This window comes from Triticum aestivum, chromosome 3D, assembly GCF_018294505.1.
Source record: "Triticum aestivum cultivar Chinese Spring chromosome 3D, IWGSC CS RefSeq v2.1, whole genome shotgun sequence".
NCBI classification, from domain to species: Eukaryota; Viridiplantae; Streptophyta; class Magnoliopsida; order Poales; family Poaceae; genus Triticum; species Triticum aestivum.
In genome coordinates this window covers 471,635,339-471,653,969 of record NC_057802.1, presented here as the reverse complement: position 1 = coordinate 471,653,969, position 18,631 = coordinate 471,635,339, and the positions used below count along the sequence as shown (strand labels likewise).

The window sequence follows — 18,631 nt, the reverse complement described above, 5'->3', positions numbered from 1 at the left end:
CTTATGGTATATTGACAAGAACACTTCCCAAACTTATATATGAAGTTCCAACAGTACATTTTTAATAGTACAATGTAAATGATCTCTGCTTCTCCAGCGCTTCTGGTCTGGAGAGAGGATCAGACGGTACAAGCAGCACAGGTTTGGTACTATGTATAGGAGTCATCAGAGACCAGACTGCCCAGGTTAGGCGGAATGGCCTCGGGACCCTTTATGCAACCTGACACCAAGTTCTAGGTACTTGTAGGTTCATTACATTTCACAGCTAAAGCACAAGCTATGGAATAAGAAGGTAAAGGCACACACACGCGCACACAGCATCTGCCCAGGAGTGATGATGCGTCCAAATACTGCCACCACCGATGAGCGAATGTTTCTCCACTATGTAAGGTATATAACTGCTATAAAGGAAATTAGGTTCAACAGCTCCCCCTTCGATTTCCTGCCAACAGCGGTGAAACAGAACGGTGAGGAAACAATCAAACCAATGATACAATGACAATGATTTAGAGATACAATGACAATGATTTAGGTAAATAAAAACCATCACCGGGAGACAGAAAACATTCTGCAGCATAGCTACGTCTGATAACTTGGTTCTGACTATGTTGCCATCACTGGGGATCTAGGGAACCTCAGTTAAAAATTAGGATTGACAAGTTACTTAAAGTGTCTTTTTTAGAAATTCAGTACTTGTTTTATGATAATACAAAAGTATGACGATCCTCGAGAGTGATTTACACTACTGCCTGAGCCGTATCCTCTTTTGGAGTAATAATTCTGTTTCTCAAGACGAAAGTAATGGTATTGCAAGCAATACAACTTAAAGGAACATCCGCACAAGTGGTGAGCATACTTCTGCTGTTGCTTTCTCACCCAAACTGAACTGGATACAACAAAGTCCTCGGACTACATTTAAGGCAACTAATTGCTTACCTAAAGTCCCTAAATATAGTGATTATGACATAAAAAGTAGGGGGTTAACTACGGTTTTTACCCAGGACATTTCTTTTCTTCCCAGTGACCTTTGTTATCTTATCTCAACCACAACTACATCATTATACTGTACACCAACCCCACAGCTTGTTAAAAAAAATCGCCATTGACATTAAAGCCTTGACACTGGCAACACGGGTGAATAAACAAAATTTCTTCTTCGTATATGATGATATTATAAATAGGAAAGGAGAGAAGAAATATACTCTCTGGAGAACTGGGAGAAGAATTTGGGTTTGGGCAAATTTCACACAAAAAATTAGGTGAGAGTGTGAAATATTTGATATCACTAATAACTAAATTCCATCCCATATTAAGCTTCGAGTAATTCGAAGTTTACTACTGTACGTATTAACTATTCTGACTTCTGAAACAAAGTATGGGAGAATATGCTCGCTTTCTGATAAAGAACAGCATCTGTGAACACGGTAACTGATGCAGAGGCGAAGTGAGCAAAAGTGGATATGAGTTGCTCAGGTGGGCATACGCCCCCCTATCGCTTTCCAGAAAATTATCGATTACCTATGTAAGCTGAATAATATATAGCATATCACATGTAAGCAGAGAGCAAGACCAAACCATAATAATGTAACCAATGTCCAATAGTAAGGTCCTCGTTTTACCTTGTTCGAAAAGGGAGAGGACACCAAGCTCTTGCTTAGTAGTAAAACGAGCCTGGCAACAAAATAAATAAATACATCAGTCAACCATATAACTCAGTCATAATATATGCCCAAATATACAACACTATACCTTGCCACCAATCGCCATGAGAATCTGCGACAGGATCCTTCTTATCCACCTTGTACTGAAATGAACAAAAAGGTGTTCAAAACCTTGGTTGCCTAAAGCGCTGATTAAAAAGTGAAAGTACATATGAATTATAAGCATGAGTTAAGCTTTTTGTTTAGCGATTTCTTACATCACTGTATTCCGTGGCTTGCTTAGGTGCAGAGCTGCCGTAATATTCTCGGCCACCATAGTGCACAGAAGAACCAAAACAAGACGACGTACCAACCGAGTCATACTTGTTATCCTTGGTATATGTTGTGCGGCCCCTAGCAGGACTCCACTGGGATTTACCATCTGTAAGACAAATCAATATGTTAGTTATTTTTCGGTCGTTGCATTTCTCAGTGATTCAAACCAAGCAAGATAGATCACCAAGACGATATTACTTTACGAAAGAAACAACCCATAATGTGTGGACATGACTATCGGCAGAGTTTAGCGCTTAGGGTTGTGGCCTTTGTTCTGATTGAAACTGGCCTACTCGTAGGCTTGTCTATAACTTTTTCCTTCAATTATATAATGCATAAAGATGCAAGGCTTTTGCACTTTCTCAAAGATTTTTATTTTGTGGGGACAAGAATAAGAAATAAAAATTTCTAGTTGGTTGAAGATAGCTAACATGTTCACGCTGTACTTCACCTTGTACAAGTATGAAGACTGCAACCAAAGATGAAAGCTCCAAAGTTTCAAAACTTATCTGGCAGTGAAATTTTATCTCTCTTCTCCTTTTGAAGGTAAAGGTAGGTGGGCTTTGCTGGTCAACTCAGCGGACAAGAGTTATACATGCTTTAAATGCTTTTGAGATTTTCTTTTGAGGGATTAAATGTTTTTGAGTTTGGAAATTTTCCAACGCTTCCTCGGCACTAAATAGCCTGCAGTTTGTTGAAAGAGAAAACAGTTCTTCTTCATTGGTATAGATGTGTGACGTACTATTCCGTTCCATTTCCACAGTACGTAGTACCGGAATGGCAAAAAGGAGAATATGAGACGAGACGAGACGAGACGAGACGAGAGGAGGGAGTTGTGCAACTACCTGTCATGCTGGCCTGAGCATTGCCGTTCTGCCCCTTGAAAAGAATGGCGTACAAGTCCTGCTCTTTGCCGTTTACCTTGAAAACAAGACAAAAACGGGAAACGTCCAAATTAGTAGATGGCAACATCACAATATGAATCCTTTGCCCGTAAGAAAACATCGCAGCATGAATCCCCCTAATTAATAAGGCCTATTACGACGGGATACTCAAGATAATCGGTATCCACTTGGAGAGAAGGGCGTATCTAGATCAAAAAGTCTACCAAAATTCTCGCATATTCAGTCCAGCAGACGGGGGCCTCGCGAGAAAACTAAAATCATCGCGCGAGCAAGGAAGGATTAAAAACAAGGGGAATCCGATCTAGCAATCGACGCCCTGCTCGCGCGCGAGGAGAGCCGTCTGCACCGCCGCAATCACGCGAGAGATCACGTCGGGCGGCAGCACGGACGCCGGCCGAACCACGGAGACATAACACCGAACAGGGAGAAGGCGTGAGGGAAGAGACGGGTACCCCGTGCGGTGCCGGGTGGAACAGGCTGCTGAGCGGCGAGTCGGCGACGGCGTCGGCGGCGGCGGCGGCGCGGGGAGGCGACTTCTTAGTCGCCGCGCGCGGCTGCGGCTGGGCCTGGGGCGAGGACCTCTTGGGCTCCATTTCGGGGGACGGACGGACGGGCGGATGGAAAGGAGGAGCTGCCGCTGAGGATTAGGGCACGTGAACGCGGCGGTTGTGTCGTAGGCGGCGGCGGGAGGAGGGAGGAGGAGACGGGGAGTCCAGGCAAGCGCTACTGCTCAACTACTCGTTCCGACTCGTGGCGCTCTGCCCCGGCCTCCATGCGTGCCCCGCATTTAAAGGGCCCGGGCCGCGGGGGTGTGGGCCGCCATTACGTGGATCTCGAGGGGCCTACGCGCGAAACTGTGGCGGATAGATGCCCGCCCCTCGGTAGTGAACGCGTCGCGCCGCCGTTCAGGTTCAGCTGTTGCCGTCGGCCGGGCCGCGGTGGCGAACGTGGGTGGGCGTGCCGCCAGTCGGAGGGAGGGGACGACGGGCGGCGGCGAAAAGGACGTGACGCTGATGCGCGACGGAAGAGATCCCATCGCCGGACGTCTCCGTTCGTTGTACTGCACCGGGTCGAGCTCGACCGAGGGGGGAGGCTTTACGGCGCTGAAAGTGCTGACGGGAAGCTGGACTGACGGAACTGTGTCGATGACGCGTGGGCCCGCGAGACGGAATTCCGTCGAAACTAACGGGAGTTGGGGTTCTGTGCAAAAACCAAACGGCGTTCGGGGGATTTTTTTTTCTTTTTCGTTTTTTTTTGCGGGAAGAAAATGGAATCCTTGAATGGAGAAGATCTAAAATTAAATGTAGAATATCCTCTTAACAGAGGATTCGGGAAGAAAATGGAATCCTTGAATGGAGAAGATCCAAAATTAATGTCATGTCATATTCACTGGATCTCTATGTAATTGGATTTGCACAAGGCAGGTTGGTTGCACTGAACGAACAAACAAATATTTTGAGTGAGATTTGAATATTATATACACAAAATAAAGTGAAAAGGGGCTCTATAGGATTAATAATAAACCTTCAAATTTCTACGATCCTTTGTACCAAGGAGGGTTGAAGTGTGGTTCTTTTTTCTGGTGTTACATAGAGCTTGTAACAAAATATAAACCTTTGCTTTGTAAGACCTATCCTATTTAAATTGAGTGCTAAAGGCACGAACACCAATGGGCGTAAAACTGTAAAATGTAAATAAAGTCAGGGACTACTGGTGTAATAAGTCGCCCAACAAAGACTCAACCTCGATAAAGATTGTATCACTTGCAAGGATAATGCTTCTTGGGCTCGATGTGGAACTGAGTATATGACTTCCTTCTTTTCACTTGGGGTCAAACTGGGGACTACTAAAAAATATATCGAGTGAAGTGGTTGTATAAATGGTAAGAACAAGAAGGAGACGACGTGTCATTATGATGGTGCGACATGACATACAAAGCAGGGAAAATATCTAGTGGTACCAACCTTTAGGTGCTACCGTGATACAAGCTTCTGGGCCGTCGGGTTTTCAGATCAGACGGCTCTCAATAACTCTGCAACATTTGCAAAAAAGCCTACGAGGAGTTTAAAAATTCCGCATAGATCTAGCGGATCCAACAGGTCCCGGATGTCGTCCGATCTAAGAATCCGACGGCCCAGATGCCTGTATCACGGTAGCATTTTAGTCTCGGTAGCATCAGATACTCTCCCATACAAAGCAATGCTCACTAGTAGAAAAAGGGCCTTTAGTCCCGGTTCTGGAACCGGGACTAAAGGGTCGTTACTAAAGCCTCCCCCAACCGGTACTAAAGGAAATTTTATGATTTTTTTTAAAAAAATTGACTTTTTTTTTATTTTCAAATTTATGAATTATTTTAACCTCTAATCTCTAATCACCCCTCATCACTGCTCAATTTAACCTCTAATCTCTAATCACCCCGCATCATTCCAAATTATCTAACTTTCCGGACGGTCACCCATCCTCTCACTACTCCAGCCTGAGCACGCTTAACTTCCGGGTTCTATTCTCCCTCGTTTCCAAGTCTGCACTTGTTGTTTTACTGACAATAGTAAGATGTCAATCCTATTAACCCTCAGGAATTTAGCTTGAGCATGAAGTCACACATTTCACTGTTTGAGTTTGAAACTATTGTTCTAAAAAACAATAATTATTAGTAACACTAATATTACTTAAATAAGTAGTTTGACTATAGTTTGACCATAGTTTGACCAGATTTGATCAAAATTCAAAAAAACTGAAATAATTATTTAGTAACACTAATATTTCTTGAATAATTAGTTTGACCACTGTTTGACCAGATTTGACCAAAATTCAAAAAAACTGAAATAATTATTTAGTAACACTAATATTCTTGAATAATTATTTAGTAACACTAATACTTCTTGAATAAGTAGTTTGACCATAGTTTGACCAGATTTAACAAAAATTCAAAAAAAAACCAGAAATTTGAGCATAACTTTTTTCCCTTTTAGAATTTGAGCATTCTAAAAATTTGCAAACAGGCCATAGGCCGTCAAAATCGGATGCGGATTTTCATGCTGAACATTTTGATATATTATACTTTTTTTCTGACATCGTATGCAAAAGTTATAGCCGTTTTACATTTTTCCTACACTTTTTGCAAAACATGTCCAAATTTAAGTTTTTAAATTTTCCTAACTAGTACATGTAGTAACATAACTACATCTGGAAGGATTTTAATTTTTGAAGTTTTTATCATTTTCTTTTGCTTTTTACAAAACTGAAAAGGCGGTCCGGGGGGGGTTAGAGTTTGAAAATGGGACCTTTAGTACCGGTTGGTGGCTCGAACCGGGATGTTGTTGTGAGTTCAAGGGAAATACTATGAAAACTGATTATTTACCACATTTTGTAAAACATTGGATGTTGTTGTGAGTTCCGTTTATAAAATTGAGAAGAACATTGTCCCTTTTTGGGGAGAAAAAATGAGAACAATCACGAATGCACACGAATCATATATGCCACTTGCAACATCTGGCTGGTTATGTATTATAAAAACACAGTAGATTTCAACTTGAATAACAACTATAATTTTTTTAGTGTGACTAGCATTTATGCATGCATACTCTATTGTGTGCTATGCAATAGTCAAATGTTTAGAAAAAAAATAGCAATACATGTTATATCAATAATTAAATTTACAAACATGTACATGCGACGAGTGTGTATTTAAAAAAAATCAACAGGGTAATAACAAGCGGACCCAAATAAAGAAGAAACCTATAGATCAGTGATACAAAAAACGTAACAACTGGACCCAAAGAGAGACAAAAATTACGAAGTGGCTTATGAAACTTGCAACGAGGACCCCAAAGAGAGAAAAAGGGACAAAATTGGGGCAAGATCTATCCCCTGACGGAACTAATCTCGGTGGTGCCGAAGACGAAACCACTTGGCTTGACGAAACTTCCATAGCACCATGCATGGATTCCTTCCTGGAGCAGCACTGCCACCCCTTTGTCATCATCACAGAGTAATAAATTGGGCCGCCTTTCGGCCACATAGCACGACGGATTGTCGAAGGAGGCGACCATTATCCGCCATGGGCACCATAGCTCCTCCAAAACCGCTGTTGATGATGCACTTGAATCCTATCTACGACATCCATCACCCAGTATCTCCTTCACTGCCTCTCCATCACCACAACGGAATCGTCCATCGAGCAAGAGATGGAGGTCCTCTAGCAGATCAGGGTCGGAACTAATCTTTCTGAAATCTCATATCCAATGAGACATCCAACCCGAGCCCCACCGGGATCTTCCACCAACTCTCCCAACATTACCTTGATGGCAATAAAGAAGAAGAAAAACCGGCATAGTGGCTCACCCTGGAGCGACGACACACTTATTAGAAGAGGCGAAACCAGATCCATGGTCCACTGTACCCTCCACAGTGGAGGTGGGCAGGAACACCACACCTATGACCACCCTTGTTTTGCACTAGTAGCGGTGGATAACACTCGAACGTTATGGTGTTGGTCGCCAAGGAGAAAAATCAAGGCAAGCGCCTCAACCCACATGAGGAATCCGGAGTCCTCTCCTTGGTCGCTCCAGCCGGCGGGGCCGCTGAAGAGACAGAGAGACTATCAAGAGGGGATATAGGGGAGAGAAACGACGTGTTTGTTTCATTCATTTGGTTTGAGAGAGATCAGTGTGCAATTAGGATTGTAATAATATTCCAAGTGTATGAATTATAGCAAATGAGTCCAAAAGAGGAAGGAAAACAAAAGCATGCTATTCTAATCTCCGACAATTTAATGACCAAACCTCTTTCTATATGAAACTATTATCTTCGTGTATAGATAAAGTTCGTACTAGACTCCAAATAGGTATACTTCATATACTCGAAACATGGTAAATCATAAAGCCCAATGCACCGTGTGCCACCTCAATAATAATTAATGTGCCTTGAGATATATCTCACATTTAAGTTCAAACTCAGAAAATATAACTACACTCCGTGGTCACCCCCAACATGGTGTATCGGCATGTGCAAGTGAGGTTGCTTCGCAGGCCCTCTAACGCTTGTGGCCCCCATCAGATGCGTCGACATCGACCTCGACATGGTCCTCGAGAGTTTTCCTGCCAAGTGGACCACCACCCCCACGAGATATCATGGGCTACCTTTGTATATGCACCGTATGTGGAGGATCGATGTGCAACCTCTCGTCGACACAGCGGCGGGTAAGCTCGTCCTATGGCATGGAGGCAACATCACAGAAGCTGTAAGGGATGCCCTTGTCAAATCGGTCCTCATGGCGCAGTCAACCTACCACATGACGCCCTTAGTCCTCACAGATGGGACGCTTGGGGCAGTGAGAAGCTTGAGCATGCCTTTCTCTAGTCGGGCTCCGACAAGGTTTCAACTGTCAATGCAAGGTGACCTGGAAGCTGGTCTGTAGGCTGAAAAAGTTTGGAGGCTTGGGGATTTTGGACTTGTGCAAGTATGCTAGAGCACTCCGGTTGTGTTGGCCATGGTACAAACTGAAGGAGCCGGATTGATACTGGGTTGGATTGCGGACACCTTGTAGCAAGGTGGACATGGCCCTCTTCTACATTGCATAGCTTCTTGGGACCAAGCCAAAGGATATTGCGCCCCTGATCTTTGATATCTCCACTGGCAGGAGCCTCGCCATGTGGGACGCTTTGCATGGCGTTGCTTGGCTCACGAAGATCAAAAATGGCTCTTGTGTTCTCGGTCACCCACATTGTGCAATTCTGCACCCTTTGGGTAAGTCTAGAACAAGTGCAACTCTGCGGTGACATTGTCGACAATATTCTTTGGAAGCTGATCACCGGCGCAAGTATTGCTCGGCATCCGCCAACAAGGCCCAGTTCCATGTGACGATTGACACCATCATGGCACCGATGGTTTGGGGCAACCAGACACCTCCCAAGTGCATTTTTTTTCTTGCCCGTCCTCAAGAATAGAGTCTGGATGATGACCGTTTGGAGAGAAGAGGTTGGCCAAACTGTAGTTTATGTCAGCTTTGCAAGAGGGAGCCTGAGTCGGCGGTCCATACGTTGTTCACGTGCAGGCGCTGTGTCAAACTTGGAATGCCGTCAAATTTTGGATTGATGTGTCGGAAATCGACACCGCTACCTGGCAAGCACTCCCCTCGGTTCACGCTTGGTGGGAGGCCACTGTGTTGCGAGGAGGGCATAGGAGACACCCGATGGCCTCGCTCTAATGTCGGGCGTCTAGGAGATGTGGAATGAGAGAAAGTCGAGGGTTCTAAAAAGTAATTCTAGGATGCCATCCATAATCATTGCACACATTAAGAATGAGGCCAAGGATTAGACCATTGCCGGGGCGAAGCACTTGAGTTCCCTCATGCCACGACACTAGACTTTTGTTTTTTCATTTGTTAAGCGTAACGGACCTCGCTAAGAACCTTGCTAACCTTCTTGTTTATCACTGAGATGACGCAAAACTTCTTCCTCTGTTTCTGAAAAAAGTACGCCTGCTTTGAAACAACAATTGACACACTACCTTCGATGCACTTTGTTTAGATAGATAGCACTTATGTACTAGAGGATTACTGAACCGATGCAAATCAGTGGAGCAATCCAACGAAAATACGAAGGTGACCATGGTTTCACTTCCACGCACTCCTGAATAGCAAATTCAAAAGGCAAGTACTCGAACTTTTTTTGGAAAAAATATAAATTTTGGGTACCAAACTTGATCCAGCAATCCAATGTTCTAGATCACTGGGTTGTATCTGACCCCGAGCCATCTAGAAGGTCAATCTCGATCCATGGATGTCAGCAGCGAATTCTCATCATTTTCAGGCTTTTTTTACATCATCACTCAGCACGGAGAGGCGCAAAAAGGATGTCTGTTTTGGGTGCGGGAACTAGCAGATAGGCAGATTCTCGCGCCCATGTGCACACAAGCACTTTGACTTTGCAATTCGATGAGGATCCACGGAGCACGGCATATACCAAAGCCCTTGGCCCTCCCGCCCTTTGACCTCACCGCCTACGAGGACGATACCATTCCCTGCTCCGGCGACGTCGACAGATTCCCGGCCTTATCGTCGCCTCTCTTCTCCAACCCACGGCCCCCAGCTAGCCACCGCCAGTGCCATGCCGGTCGAATATCCATCTTTCCGCGATTCCAGCAGCTTTGGGGCTCAACAAGTGTCGCCGGAGTTGTTGTTCGGGTTAACCAAGGACGGAGGATCTAGTTCTTCGGAAAGAAGAGACGGGACGTCCTTGGAAAAGAGGAGATGGGACGAGCCGACGAAGGATCCTGGCAACTTGCCTTTCCAGTTCATCACAAGAGTTGGAGTTTGCGACGACACAAACACAAGCGGCATGCATACGTGCGCGCGGCGTGCGTCTACGCAGGGCGGCATGGGGCATCATCCATGGCCTCATCGGCGTTTATCCGGAGGCTGACTGGAGTGTGACTGTGCACGCGTGGTCCGCGTGGTGTGGAGACCGGCCTATCTACGAGCCTGCCTACTACGTACATACACGGCGCCGCGGATGGACTTGGACTGAATTGGCTCCGCTTTGGGCTGGTCCAAGACAGGAGTCCCGAGAAGTTGGCTCTAGACTCTTGTTGCTTCGGCGCAGGCTACGACGCGGAGGACGTAGCATCGGCTCTGTCCAACCACCTGTCGTGCGCTCGGGCGCATGCCGATCGGATCAGCTTGCGAGTAGACTCCACCCCAACTGACAAAAGCTCCCACGAGAGGAGAGACGCACACTGCGACAGCGAGTCTTTGCGTCATCCGAGGCGTCAAGTGAGCACGACACGTCGAGGCCGCCCAAGCACCAGCCGATACTGGAGACTGGATAGATTACGGGGTTATCCTTGAAACGAAGATGCCGCTTTTGAAGAACACCGGTCGGTGAATTCTCCGGAGCATGATGCACGCGCGCACTCGACCCGAGGCTCATCCTTATCTCGCTCGCTCACTCACTCGCTCGCCCAAGATTCTGCACCGCGCGGGCGGGCATCAGCCTGTCCAGGTCAAAGCCCGTCGAAACCACGCACGGCGAGACGCAGTGCGGCAATGGCGCGGGGTGGGTCACCGGGGATCGACGTGAAACCGGCAGCCTCCGCGCGCCTATCCACACGCGCACGCGCGACGTGATTGCCCCGTTCCCGATCGCAATCTTTTTCCGTTCTCATATGCACCGTCGCGCTGAGCTTCACGCTTTACCGGCCAATAATTCCGGCCTCGCATCGCATCTTTCGGGCGGAGAAGTATCACGGCGGGCGGTGGCGGACAGGTGAGGTCCACGCCGACGTGTCAAGGATGCTGCGGGGTACGTAGGGCCGCCGCCCCCGCGCTTTCTATCCTGTTCGCCACGGACGGCGACGGCACGGCCGGTGGCGACGGCGCCAGGTGCGGATGCCGCCGGTGGTTTGTGCTGGCGGACGGGACCGGGACACGTCCCTCTCCCGGGCCGCACAGGGGAAAAGGGCGGGAGATCAGATTAGTATAACTCTGGAAAAGCGCGAATCGCACGGGGAGGGGATCGGCAGAGAGCGAGCGGGAGAATTATTTGCGGACCGGGAAGCGACGTCGCGTCCATGCCATGGTCGACACGACAAGCTGCTGAGCTCGGATAGGAAGAGATAAGGAAAGAATTCAGCGCCAAGCTTGCTGGAGAGATTGCACGAGACGTCTGATCTTGCCCCGGACAGGCGGCGGGTGGAATGATCTCGTGGAAAGGTGTCAGTGCCTCTCGGCCGCATTGATGCTGCCTGCTCAAATCGGGGTAAACGGAATGGGTTCTTGGGTATTGTTCGAGCGGCCCTCGTCTCGTCGGAGTGGGTCATATGATTTTTTTTTTTTAAAAATTCCGATCAATTCATCAAACATCATGACGATATAAGGAACACGAGAAGTATTAAGAATTACATCCATGTCTGTAAATCACCTAGCAACAACTACAAGCACTGGAACAAACTGAAGGCGCGTCGCTGTCATCACCCCTCCCTCTTCGGAGCCGGGCAAACCTTATTGTTGTAAACGGTCGAAAAAAATTCGTCGTGCTAAGTCCTCAAAGGACCAGCGCACCAGGACGTCAACAACTGCCGACGAAGAGAAGAGTAGATCGGAAGGACCCAATATGTAGACACATGAACAAAGATCGGATCCACACGGCTCCATCAAAAACAAGTACCGATCAAATCCCGTGAGATGCGTTGTAAACACACCTCCATACGCCCTCCGAGGATGCAAGACGCACCGTCGGGGCGGAGACTAGGCGGGGAGAACCTTATTCCATTTTCTGGGAGCCGTCCTCGCCTCGTCTTCCTGAGCAGGACACAAACCCTAAACAAACTAAAAAAACACCTAAAATGAAGCATGAGCCCTCCCGCTGGCAAGGGCCGGAATCCACCGCACCTCCATGGCCCTAAGGCCACAGGAGACGAGGCAGATCGGCGAAGACGCCGATGGGAGACGACGAAACCCTAAACGCCTGAGGCTTTTATTTCTTTGTGGGAAAGAAAGAAAACTCTCACGAGGTCGTACGATATATTGGCATATGCTTATTTTAAACCATGAATTAGGATCATGATCTAGACTCACTTTTGTCTTTGCACAAGGAAAGAGGGATACAACAACCATAGTTCAAAATGACGAAAATCAGGATAACCTTCGTGAGAGAAGAATAATATGGATGGAAAGAGAAAAATGGGAAGTGGGCAAGACTGAAAATAGCTTGAAACAAGCAAATGGAGCTCCTGCTCAAGATTGCGATGATCCAATCCATCACCTTATCTCTATCAAGCTGTGTTTCCATTATTTTTGTGAGATTATTTCAATTACTAGTTCTTGGGCCCAAAATCCTTGTTTTTTATCCAAGATTGTGAGATTGTTCTATATGAAAGCATCTAGTGCTATCGAGACAAAACTTGTTGTACCCCATATTTGATTACAGTGAAAATATACCGAGTGAAGTGCATTACAGGTCCTCAAACTAGTTCAGAGGTGTCATGTAGGTCCTCAAATATAGAAATTGTCATATAGGTCCTCAAAGTGCAACATATGTGTCATCCAGATTCTCAAACTATTTAGAAGTGTCACATGGGTCCTTGAACTATTTCAGAGGTGTCACATAAGTACACACTTATTGTACTTCAAAGGACCTTCGAGTACCTGGATGACACTCTTCATAGTTCGAGGACATACATGACGACACCTCTGAAGTAGCTTGAGAGCCTAGGATGCACTTCACTCAAGAAGATTTGGGTGACATCGTCTCGTGGTTTTACTTCAACTTGGGGTTTTCCACATGAAAATATTGATGTTCATCTGTGTTGATTTTGTACAACTGTTTGTGTGCTTTAGCTTGGCACCAGACACCTCTGAGATGGATGTCATAAGTGCAACGCCGCACTGAAGTAACTGTAGATAAGCATTAAGCTTTGTCATAAGTTTTGTCTTGCAAAACTTACTCCATATATGAAGTTGCATATGTTTGTTTCGATAGTAATTGAAGATAAGTAACTCTATTAAGAGTCGACTGATAATGTCGTAGTGCTGAATAGACTTCTGGTAGTAGTCGTTTGATCCAAGAAAACACCTTAGCTTCTTCAGATTGGTGGGCTTTGGCCAAGCTTTGATTACTTTCATTTCACGAGGTTTGTGGACACACATTGATCAGTGATGACATGCCTGAGATACTCTAGCTTGGACTAGGCGAAGACACACTTGGAAAATTTTACCACCAACTAGTTGTCCAGCAGGATGGAAGAAATAGTTCTCAGCTGTTGGACATGCTCGGTAAGAGATGAGTTGTAGACAACGATATCATCCATAAAAACCAGCACTCCTTTGTGCAACCTCTTGTTAAGGCCTGATTATTCATGCCTTGGAAGGTAGACGTAGCCTCAGACAAACCGAACAACAGGATCAAAATTTCATATAGTTCCTGGTGCGTCCGAAAAGTTGTTTTAAACTCATATCCTTCAACTAGTTGGATCTGATGATACCCAGAAAGCAAGTCCAACTTAGTGAACCATTGAGCTCCAGACAGTTCGTCCAATAGTTCATCCACAATGGCATCGATTGCTTATTTTTAACTATAATAGCGTTGATCAACTTGTAGTCGATGCAAGACCCATCTTTTTCATGCACTGGGAGCACTAGAGAGGCAAACTAGCTCGAGCTCAACCGAATCTTACCATTTTCAGCATGTCTTGGATCTGCCACTGAATTTTGTCTTTCTATTGTGGTGTGTAGCGGTAGGGACATGCACTGACAGGTTGAGCATCAGGGAGCAGAGAAATCCGGCGATCTTTGGGTCGTGGTGGTGATAGTACCGTAGGAGTTTGGAATAGGTCATGGAACTCATCTAGCAACTCCATAACGCACTCAGGTGTATTTAGAGCAACTGACTGATCACTGCCAATTGGCATGGACTCCTAGTCTCAACGGAGCACTTGGACTTGAACCCCTTGTTGGATGGCGCCCCTCGAATCAAACCCTGTAGTTTCCTTGCAGATACAGGTTTTGTTGGGGAACGTAGTAATTTCAAAAAAATTCCTACACACACACAGGATCATGGTGATGCATAGCAACGAGAGGGGAGAGTGTGTCCACGTACCCTCGTAGACCGAAAGCGGAAGCGTTAGCACAACACGGTTGATGTAGTCGTACGTCTTCATGATCCGACCGATCCAAGTACCGAACGCATGGCACCTCCGAGTTCAGCACACGTTCAACTCGATGACGTCCCGCAAGCTCCGATCCAGCAGAGCTTCACCGGAGAGTTTCGTCAGCACGACGGCGTGATGACAGTGATGATGATGCTACCGACGCAGGGCTTCGCCTAAGCACCGCTACAATATTATCGAGGTAGATTATGGTGGAGGGGGGCACCGCACACGGCTAAGAGATCAATGATCAATTGTTGTGTCTCCAAGGGGTGCCCCCTCCCCGTATATAAAGGAGTGGAGGAGGGGGAGGAGGCCGGCCTCCCTAGGCGCACCCCATGAGGAGTCCTACTCCCACCGGGAGTAGGATTCCCCCCTTCCAAGTAGGAGTAGGAGAAGAGAAGGAAGGGAGAGAGGAAGAGAAGGAAAAAGGGGGGCGCCGCCCCCCTCCTTGTCCAATTCGGACTAGAGGGGGAGGGGGCGCGCGGCTGCCCTGGCCGCCCCTCCTCTTCTCCCACTAAGGCCCATGAGGCCCAATTAACTCCCCGGGGGGTTCCGGTAACCCCCCGGTACACCGGTATATGCCCGAAACCTCCCGGAACCCTTCCGATGTCCAAACATAGTCGTCCAATATATCGATCTATACATCTCGACCATTTCGAGACTCCTCATCATGTCCGTGATCATATCCGGGACTCCGAACTACCTTCGGTACATCAATACACTAAAACTCATAATACCGATCGGCACCGAACTTTAAGCGTGCGGACCCTACGGGTTCGAGAACAATGTAGACATGACCGAGACATGTCTCCGGTCAATAACCAATAGCGGAACCTGGATGCTCATATTGGCTCCTACATATTCTACGAAGATCTTTATCGGTCAAACCGCATAACAACATATGTTGTTCCCTTTGTCATCGGTATGTTACTTGCCCGAGATTCGATCGTCGGTATCTCAATACCTAGTTCAATCTCGTTACCGGCAAGTCTCTTTACTCGTTCCGTAATACATCATCCCGCAACTAACTCATTAGTTACAATGCTTGCAAGGCTTATAGTGATGTGCATTACCGAGTGGGCCCAGAGATACCTCTCCGATAATCGGAGTGACAAATCCTAATCTCGATATATGCCAACTCAACAAGTACCTTCGGAGACACCTGTAGAGCACCTTTATAATCACCCAGTTACATTGTGACGTTTGGTAGCACACAAAGTCTTCCTTCGGTATCCGGGAGTTGCATAATCTCATAGTCATAGGAACATGTATAAGTCATGAAGAAAGCAATAGTAACATACTAAACGATCAAGTGCTAAGCTAACGGAATGGGTCAAGTCAATCACATCATTCTCCTAATGATGTGATCCCGTTTATCAAATGACAACTCATGTCTATGGTTAGGAAACATAACCATCTTTGATCAACGAGCTAGTCAAGTAGAGGCATACTAGTGACACTCTGTTTGTCTATGTATTCACACATGTATCATGTTTCCGGTTAATACAATTCTAGCATGAATAATAAACATTTATCATGGTATAAGGAAATAAATAATAACTTTATTATTGCCTCTAGGGCATATTTGCTTCAGTCTCCCACTTGCACTAGAGTCGATAATCTAGATTACACAGTAATGATTCTAACACCCATGGAGTCTTGGTGCTGATCATGTTTTGCTCGTGAGAGAGGCTTAGTCAACGGGTCTGCAACATTCAGATCCGTATGTATCTTGCAAATCTCTATGTCTCCCACCTGGACTTGATGTCGGATGGAGTTGAAGCATCTCTTGATGTGCTTGGTTCTTTTGTGAAATCTGGATTCCTTTGCCAAGGCAATCGCACCAGTATTGTCACAGAAGATTTTCATTGGACCCGATGCACTAGGTATGACACCTAGATCGGATATGAACTCCTTCATCCAGACTCCTTCATTTGCTGCTTCCGAAGCAGCTATGTATTCCGCTTCACACGTAGATCCCGCCACGACGCTTTGTTTAGAACTGCTCCAACTGACAGCTCCACCGTTTAATATAAACACGTATCCGGTTTGCGATTTAGAATCGTCCGGATCAGTGTCAAAGCTTGCATCAACGTAACCATTTACGACGAGCTTTTTGTCACCTCCATAAACGAGAAACATATCCTTAGTCCTTTTCAGGTATTTAAGGATGTTCTTGACAGCTGTCCAGTGATCTACTCCTGGATTACTTTGGTATCTCCCTGCTAAACTAATAGCAAGGCACACATCAGGTCTGGTACACAACATTGCATACATGATAGAGCCTATGGCTAAAGCATAGGGAACATCTTTCATTTTCTCTCTATCTTCTGCAGTGGTCGGGCATTGAGTCTTACTCAACTTCACACCTTGTAATACAGGCAAGAACCCTTTCTTTGCCTGATCCATTTTGGACTTCTTCGAAACTTTGTCAAGGTATGTGCTTTGTGAAAGTCCAATTGAGCGTCTTGATCTATCTCTATAGATCTTGATGCCCAATATGTAAGCAGCTTCACCGAGGTCTTTCATTGAAAAACTCTTATTCAAGTATCCTTTTATGCTATCCAGAAATTCCATATCATTTCCAATCAACAATATGTCATCCACATATAAGATTAGAAATGCTACAGAGCTCCCACCCACTTTCTTGTAAATACAGGCTTCTGCAAAAGTCTGTATAAAACCATATGCTTCGATCACATTATCAAAACCTTTATTCCAACTCTGAGAGGCTTGCACCAGTCCATAAATGGATCACTGGAGCTTGCACACTTTGTTAGCATCCTGTGGATCGATAAAACCTTCAAGTTGCATCATATACAACTCTTCTTCCAGAAATCCATTCAGGAATGCAGTCTTTACATCCATTTGCCAAATTTCATAATCATAAAATGCGGCAATAGCTAACATGATTCGGACGGACTTAAGCATCTCTACGGGTGAGAAAGTCTCATCGTAGTCAACTCCTTGAACTTGTAGAAAACCTTTCGCGACAAGTCGAGCTTTGTAGATAGTAACATTACCATCAACGTCTGTCTTCTTCTTGAAGATCCATTTATTCTCGATGGCTTGCCGATCATCGGGCAAGTCAACCAAAGTCCACACTTTGTTCTCATACATGGATCCCATCTAGGATTTCATGGCCTCAAGCCATTTTGCGGAATCTGGGCTCATCATCGCTTCCTCATAGTTCGTAGGTTCGTCATGGTCTAGTAACATGACCTCCAGAACAGGATTACTGTACCACTCTGGTGCGGATCTTACTCTGGTTGACCTACGAGGTTCGGTAGTAACTTGATCTGAAGTTTCATGATCATTATCATTAGCTTCCTCACTAATTGGTGTAGATGTCACAGGAACCGGTTTATGTGATGAACTACTTTCCGATAAGGGAGCAGGTACAGTTACCTCATCAAGTTCTACTTTCCTCCCACTCACTTCTTTCGAGAGAAACCCCTTCTCTAGAAAGGATCCATTCTGAGCAACAAAAGTCTTGCCTTCGGATCTGTGATAGAAGGTGTACCCAACTGTCTCTTTTGGGTATCCTATGAAGACACATTTCTCCGATTTGGGTTCGAGCTTATCAGGTTGAAGCTTTTTCACATAAGCATCGCAGCCCCAAACTTTAAGAAATGACAACTTTGGTTTCTTGCCAAACCACAGTTCATAAGGAGTCGTCTCAACGGATTTAGATGGTGCCCTATTTAACGTGAATGCAGCCATCTCTAAAGCATAACCCCAAAATGATAGCGGTAAATCTGTAAGAGATATCATAGATCGCACCATATCTAGTAAAGTATGATTACGACGTTAGGACACACCATTACGTTGTGGTGTTCCAGGTGGCGTGAGTTGCGAAACTATTCCGCATTGTTTCAAATGAAGACTAAACTCGTAACTCAAATATTCTCCTCCACGATCAGATCGTAGAAACTTTATTTTCTTGTTACGATGATTTTTCACTTCACTCCAAAATTCTTTGAACTTTTCAAATGTTTCAGACTTATGTTTCATCAAGTAGATATACCCATATCTGCTCAAATCATCTGTGAAGGTGAGAAAATAACGATATCCGCCGCGAGCCTCAACATTCATCGGACC

General features: G+C 45.7%; 1 protein-coding gene across 1 annotated transcript; it reads right to left on the bottom strand.

Moving 5' to 3' along the window:
* Positions 1-9: 9 nt before the first annotated feature.
* Positions 10-3,662, bottom strand: LOC123079755 (uncharacterized). The gene is made up of 6 exons (XM_044502554.1): positions 3,334-3,662; positions 2,822-2,897; positions 1,919-2,082; positions 1,750-1,804; positions 1,620-1,671; positions 10-442 (listed from the first exon to the last, which is right to left on the bottom strand). Exons 1-5 carry the CDS (start codon positions 3,472-3,474, stop codon positions 1,655-1,657), a joined length of 453 nt encoding a protein of 150 aa, XP_044358489.1. The 5' UTR covers positions 3,475-3,662; the 3' UTR covers positions 10-442; positions 1,620-1,654.
* Between the last annotated feature and the right edge of the window lie 14,969 nt (positions 3,663-18,631).